Source organism: Sorex fumeus, unplaced genomic scaffold, assembly GCF_029834395.1.
Source record: "Sorex fumeus unplaced genomic scaffold, SorFum_2.1 ptg000019l, whole genome shotgun sequence".
NCBI lineage: Eukaryota > Metazoa > Chordata > Mammalia > Eulipotyphla > Soricidae > Sorex > Sorex fumeus.
The window spans coordinates 1204932-1212382 of NW_026606076.1; the positions used below are offsets into that span (position 1 = coordinate 1204932).

The 7451-nt window shown below is 46.9% G+C and overlaps 1 protein-coding gene across 1 annotated transcript; it reads right to left on the reverse strand.

Moving 5' to 3' along the window:
• Window positions 1–2039: 2039 nt before the first annotated feature.
• LOC130022482 (zinc finger protein 239-like) lies at window positions 2040–2954 on the reverse strand. The gene is made up of 2 exons (XM_056113255.1): window positions 2580–2954; window positions 2040–2411 (listed from the first exon to the last, which is right to left on the reverse strand). The coding sequence occupies exons 1-2, from the start codon at window positions 2952–2954 to the stop codon at window positions 2040–2042; spliced, it is 747 nt and encodes a 248-aa protein (XP_055969230.1).
• Between the last annotated feature and the right edge of the window lie 4497 nt (window positions 2955–7451).

The window sequence follows — 7451 nt, forward strand, 5'->3', positions numbered from 1 at the left end:
GCCCTGAACACTGAGTGTTATGAACCCAAATCTACAATTCAAAAATAGTAACGAAAATAGTAACAATAAATCAAAAACTTTCTGAGCAAAGGGGCTGGAGACATAGTATAGTGGGAGAGGTGCTTGTCTTGTAGGTGGAAAAACCAGATTGACTACAACCCTTGGCATCCCCTATGGTTCCCTGAGCACCACATGGAGTAAACTGAGTATAGCCCAAAAACAACTACTAAAAATTACTAAAATAAATTGATAGGGGCTGGAGAGATAGCACAGCGGGTAGGGCGTTTGCCTTGCATGTGGCCAACCTGGGTTCGATTCCCAGCACCCCATATGTTCCCCTGAGCACCGCCAGGAGTAATTCCTGAGTGCAAAGCCAGGAGTAACCCCTGAGCATCGCTGGGTGTGACCCAAAAAGAAAAAAAAATAAATCGATAAAGGCAAGGTAACCAATGGCAATCATATATTGTGCCGTGGGAGGGCTCAGGGCAGGCACTGAAAGTGTGGGGGTTACTTCCTGCTAAGATTGCACACTTGGGGGGCTGGAACAATAGCACAGCGGGTAGGGCGTTTGCCTTGCACGCGGCCCGGCCGACCTGAGTTCGATTCCCAGCATCCCATATGGTCCCCTGAGCGCCGCCAGGAGTGATTCCTGAGTGCAGAGCCAGGAATAACCCCTGTGCATTGCCGGGTGTGACCCAAAAAGCAAAAAAAAAAAAAGATTGCACATTTGGTTGCAGGACCCGAGGCCCCTACGTAGCCCTGATCCACCAGCCCCTCTGCCACCTGGCTCTGCATTCTCTTACAGCTTCCTGTGGGACCCCCAGAACCTACTGATGAGTGGGGAACAAGTGAAAGTCAAAAAGCTCCACCAAATACATTCACCCTAACCCCAAGAGGGCAGGAGGCTAGTAAACTGGGAGGACATTTGTCTTGTATACTGCTGACTAGGATTGAAGCTAGAATCCCATAGCTGGGCACTGAGAGGAGAGATCCCTGAGCTCAGAGCCAAGAGAACGGCCTGAATAAAGCAGATGTGGTTCCTCAAAACATGAGAGGAAGACCTGAAGAATGGAGGTTGGCCTGTTTTTTTTTTATTCCAAAGGATTCACTGCAACATCTTGGCTGACCTCTATCACAAACCCCGCAAACTAGGGCCTCTGAGTCAAGCCAGAGTCTGAGAAAAAAATGAGTGACAGCTCCCATCGAGGGTGGTTTTTGTGCCTGTTTCCTTGGTTATTATTTAATCAATTTCCACCTGAATTTCATCACCAAGACCCATTATTTATAAGTTTACACACGTCAAATCGAAATGCTGGGACTCTGGTATAGGAAATGCTAATCATTCCCAAGCCAAGGCATGTGTAATCATCAGCAACTACCCTTCCCTCATAGTGCTGAAGTCACCGGAGACACATCACACATTATCAGGGTTATTCCTTTCACGACTGCACTTTTGCAACCCCGAATCAACCTTGTCCAAGCAAAATTATTTTTTGAAGGGGATTACTATCAGAGACTATAAAACCCAGCTCCCGGAAGCGCGCGGCCGCATTTGCGGCCACGCGACATCTTATCATCTCATTCCCACTTTGGACAAACTGGCAGGCTACCGAATGTAACCTGCCCACACGGCAGAGTCTGGCAAACTCCCCGTGGCATACACAATATGCCAAATACCAGGAACAATGAAGGGTCTCATTCTCCTAACTCTGAAAGAGCCTTGAATATGGCACTTTTTTTAAAAAGTCTCAGGGCTAGGACGAAGGAGACATTACTGGGGCCTGCTCGAGGCAATCGACGAATAACAGGATGGTCGTGATTGTGATTGACTATTAGGGGATGGAGTCATCCAGTATGAATTTTACTAGGTTTCCTAAGGTCTGAAGGGAACACAAAGGCGTTCCCACATTCTCTACACATTTAAAGAGCTCTCGGCACTGTGTATTTTCATACGCTTACTGAGGCCTGAGCTCTTGGTGAAGGCCTTCCCACATTCCTTACAAACATAAGGATTCTCTCCAGTATGGATGTTAAGATGACTACAAAGACTTAAGGCATGATAATACGCCTTCCACATCTCTCATATTCAGTTTTACTGTAGCATGAAATCGCCTATGCTGATGAAGGTAGGAAGTACTGCTAAAGGCCGTCCCACAGTCCTGACATCTATATGGTTTTTCTCCAGTGTGAATTCTCCTGTGAACTGTAAGTACTGAAGATCTGCGAAAGGCCTTCCCACACTCCTGACATACAAAAGGCTTCTCTTTAGTATGAGTATTCGTATGGATCTTAAGGGCTGACGACCGAATGAAGGCCTTTCCACACACCTTACATTCATAAGGTTTCTCTCCGGTGTGAATTCTCCTGTGGATCTTAAGATACGAGGATGTGCCAAAGGCCTTCCCGCACTCCTGACACACAAAAGACTTCTCTCCTGAATGAGTTCTGCTATGTTCAATGAGCACTGAGGATGCACTAAAGGTCTTCCCACACTCCTGATATAAATAAGGCTTCTCTCCAGTATGAGTATTCATATGGGTCTTAAGGCCTGACAGTTGAGTGAAGGTCTTTCCACATGCCTTGCATTTATAAGGTTTCTCTCCAGTGTGAATTCTTTTGTGTACAGCAAGGCTTGAGGACGTGCTAAAGGCCTTCCCACACTCCTGACATACATAAGGCTTCTCCCCCAAATGAGATCTCCTATGTACAGTGAACCAGGAGGAATCCTTAAAGGCCTTCCCACAGTCCTGACACACATAGGGCTTCTCTCCAGTGTGAGTATTCATATGGATTTTAAGGGCTGACGATCGAATGAAGGCCTTTCCACACGACTTACATTGATAAGGTTTCTCTCCAGTGTGAATTCTCCCATGTTCATTAAGATGTGAGGTTCTGCTAAAGGCTTTGCCACACTCCTGACATACACAATCCTTCCCGCCGGTATGAATTTTCATGTGATACGAAAAGACTGAGGGATAATCAAAGGCCTTCCCACGTTCCTTGCAGATATACCTTTTCTCTCCAGTGTGACTTTTCTTGTGCCTAGAAAGGTTTGAGCAACGAGCAAAGACCTTCCCACAGTCCTGACATGAATACGGTTTCTCTCCAGAATGAGTCTTCCTGTGATGAGAAAGGTTTGAGGAACAAGTGAAGACCTTCCCACAGTCCTGACATGAGTAAGTTTTCATTCCTGTATGAATTTTCTTGTGGATACTAAGTTGTGAGGACAGGGGAAAGGCCTCTCCACACTGCTCACAGGCATGAGTTTTCTCTGCAGTAGGAACTCTCTTATGTCTAACACGTTTTGAATGGGAAATGAACGCCTTCCCAGATTCCATACACATAAACGGCTTCTTCTCTCTGGTTTGGGTCTTTGGACTGTCACACTGAGACGACCCCTGACTCAAAGTTTGTTCTCCAGGGAGACAATCCTGGGGATTCTGTCCACTGTGGGATGCTAAGGGAACATCCTGGTGCAGAGGACATGGGACGGCTCCCCCACATTCCTTACTCTTGGATGGGGTCAGTCCATGGTGACTTTGCTTGTGGGCCTGTCGGCATGTGGGACTCACTATAAATGGTGTTCTTCTCCCACAGTCCTGGGGCTGCCCCCTTGGGGGGGTTTGTGTCCAAAAACTGAGGACAACCGACTCTGAGGAATTTTTTCCAAGGGAGGGCTTCTTCAGAGTGAGGTCACTCTCTCCATTCTGATCACCCTCAGAAGACATCCTGTCTGTCTCGGCATCCCCATGGGACAGAGGGTGGGACTGCTCACTTGAGACATTGTCACAGAGTGTAGGATCAGAGACATTCCACCGGGGCTGGCTGCTTCCCTGTACAATGCAGAGGAGAATTCCAGTTATTGCTCCATTCCTTAAGAGTCGTCCTGCCAAAAGAAACCTGAGGCCTGCAGGTGGGTTTCTAACATTCCCACCACAAGGAATGCCATGCCTGACACGTGGATGGCTTTTCCATGGAACGACCCAATGATGTGCAATCATTAATTTGTTTACATTTCTTTTTCAACTCAATGAACAGATACATAAAATGGACATAAGGCCATCTGCAGAACACCAAAGAAGTAGTTTCCAGGAAAATAAAATACACCCGAGTCTGGGTTTGGTTGTAGCTCAGTGTGGAGCCTGCAATGGATGTATTAAGGCAAGGCTGCAACCCCAGACAGCCGAGATGAACCACAGGGGCCAGTGAAAACATCTCACCGCAAACGAATCCTCTTTAGGATTAAAGTGGGTTTTTGGGTTTTTTTTTTTTGTGGATTTCTTTGCTTTGTAGTTTGTATTTATTTTGAGTTGGGACACACCAAGTAGTGCTCAGGGACCACTGATGTTGAGTCCCGGGGACCAGCTGGAGTGCTCGGGATGGAGCCTACGTTTCTATCCTTGTGGAAAGCAAGTCAACTCCCAACGCACTATCACTGCGTGGCAACAAACCAGTTCTTTTCATCAGTTAACTTGTGCTTACTTTCAACCCATTGAAAAAAATCTCAGTATTTCTTTGAAATTAAAGATAGTAGGTATTGGGGCTGGAATGTTAGTACAATGGGGAGAGCATTTCCATTGCACGTGGTGGACCTGGTGTGATGCCTGCCATTCCACAAAGTATCCTGAGCACTTCCAAGAGTAATTCCTGAGTGTTGAGACAGAAGTCAACTATCTGCATCGCCGTGTGTGAATGAAAAAGCAAGACATAATAAAAATAACAAATAGGACTGGAGCGTAGGGCGTTTGCCTTGCACGCAGCCGACCGGGTTCGATTCCCAGCATCCCATATGGTCCCCCAAGCACTGCCAGGAGTAATTCCTGAGTGCAGAGTCAGGAGGAACTCCTGAGCATAGCTGGGTGTGACCCAAAAAGCAAAAACAAACAAACAAACAAAACCCCCCAAAAAACAAAAACAAATAATAGGAATACCTTTAGATTTTAAAATGACTGATTTTAGCACCCAGTGGGTCTATGGACCCTCCACTCCCAGCATTAGGCTACACAGTTCCTCTTTGCAGTGGCCAGAACTCCACCTTTCTCTCTTTTTTTTTTTTTTTTTTTGCTTTTTGGGTCACATCTGGCGGTGCACTGGGGGTTACTCCTGGCTCTGCACTCAGGAGTCACTCCTGGCGGTGCTCAGGGGACCATATGGGATGCCGGGAATCGAACCCGGGCCAGCCACGTGCAAGGCAAACGCCCTACCCGCTGTGCTATCTCTCCAGCCCCCCAGAACTCTACCTTTCAAGTCAAGAATTCTTGTTCCAATGAACTATCCTGCTGACATAATATTTATACAGCGTGCGAATCTTACCAACTCACTCGTGTGCGCTGATCCAATTCCCGAATCAAATCGCTGCGGTGAAAACCCTTGACGCTGCGATTTAACTTCTGAAATAAAACACAAAACATAATGGAAGAATTTGTAATGGAATGCAGTTGAATGAGGTCCATTATGGGGAATGCCGGGAGCAGCTTGGGAATCCACAAAAGAGCTTTATGAATTTTGTTGTTTAAACAGACCTGGTGTGGTGAAGGGACGGGTGTTTCATTGTATGACCGAGACTTAGACCCAAAAGCTTTGTAACTGCTCTCACGGTGATTCAATAAATAAAATTATAAAAAAAATTAAAAAAAAAGTAAGGTGGAGATCATGCACAATTCAATCAGCTAATCAGTGGCTGAATATATAGCAGTACTCCTACAAAAAATAAATAAATAGATAAATAAATAAATAAATAAAATAAACAGACCTGGTGATACCTGGGGACAATGTGGGATGCCAGGGATTCAACCTGGGTCTGCCACACGTGAGGCAACTACCCTCCCTGCTGTACCATCTCAAAGCAGCATTTTTTTTATAGGCTCATGCATTCACTATGTAAACAGAAAAGCAAAAGTGGATTAGAGGGGCTGGAGCGATAGCACAGCGGGTTGGGTGTTTGCCTTGCACGCAGCCGACCCGGGTTCGATTCCCAGCATCCCATATGGTCCCCCGAGCACCGCCAGGAGTAATTCCTGAGTGCATGAGCCAGGAATAACCCCCGTGCATCATCGGGTGTGACCCAAAAAGCAAAAAAAAAAAATGTGGATTAGAGAGAACAGCAGAGAGGGCATTTGCCTTGCATGAAGCTGACAGGGTCTGGTCCCTGAATACCACCAAAAGTAACCTCTGAGAGAACTGTCAGGAAAATTCCCAGGCTCAACGCCAAAAAAAAAAAAAAGACATTTGTTATTATACTGACAAAGCATGCTAATGATCTGAGGGAAATATAAGCATGAAAGAGAGGATAGAGGGGGTGTGTCCACCTGGTCCAGAAAGGAAAAACCATCATTGGAGGCTGTACTACGAACTGGTGAAGCACAGACTCAGGGGCAAGGGTTGTGAATCCCATGAATATTCTACATGCCTGACAGATAACGAATAATGAAGACAACGTCAAGAAAGAAAAGCGAGGCTCTCAGGGTCAGTAGCAGGTTTCATACGCACTCAGGGCACCCACACACTTCCCAAGGCCCAAACCAGGGAGAGTCCTCAGACACTCACCCGCACACACGCCTCTCCTCCCCGGCCTCAGGACTCCTCCTTCCAGCCAGGAGATAACAGCAGGCTTCACCCTGGAAAGCCCTGTCCCCACAGAGATAGGGTATTAACTAGTGGCAAGAAAAACGTGACAAGCCAACCTCATGTGTCCCTAACAAAATCAGGCACATTCCTGAAAAGGTTTGAAGAAAAAACTCCAGTTCTGATATTGGTAGTTATCAACCACATACGTTCCAGGTTTTAATTTCAGTCTGAAACTGAGTCGTGCTGAAGCTCCCCAAAAAGCACTGGAAGTGACTCCAAGCACTGAAATACAACAGCATCTGATGGGGTGAGGCCCTATAAATGAAATTAACTTGTGCTCAGAGTGACAGTACAGCAGGGCAGGCACCTGGTGACACACACAGATGGGTTTGACCCCTGGCAACCATATGGGCAAGGAGCATTGGTAGGAGAAATTCCTGAATGCATAACCATGAGTAATCAATCCGTAACACTGCTGAGTGTAGGCCCTGAATCAATGAAAGTTGAACCCCCCCCCAAAAAAAAATAAGTTGCAGGCCAGGTACAGTACAACATCAGCGGGTAAGGCACAGCCTTGTAGGTGCTAACCTGGTTTAGTCCACAACACCCCCATGGGCCCCTGAGCACTGCCAGGAGGAATGTGGACTGTGGCCCCGAATCAAAACCCAAAGCAAGGGGCTGGAGTGATAGCACAGCGGCTAGGGCGTTTGCCTTGCACGCAGCCAACATGACCGACACAGGTTTGATTCCCAGCACCCCATATGGCCCCCTGAGCACCGCCAGGAGCAATTCCTGAGTGCATGAGCCAGGAGTAACCCCTGAGCATCGCCGGGTGTGACCCCCCCCAAAAAAAAACCCCAAAGCAAAACCAAAACAAACACACT

Excerpts from the sequence above, each read along its gene's own strand:
- LOC130022482 (XM_056113255.1), bottom strand. The coding sequence starts at position 2,954 with ATGAAAATTCATACCGGCGGGAAGGATTGTGTATGTCAGGAGTGTGGC. Across the intron at positions 2,412-2,579 it reads AGAAACCTTATAAATGCAAG|GAGTGCGGGAAGGCCTTTGG; the intron begins GCATGTGGAAAG and ends TTTGTGTGTCAG.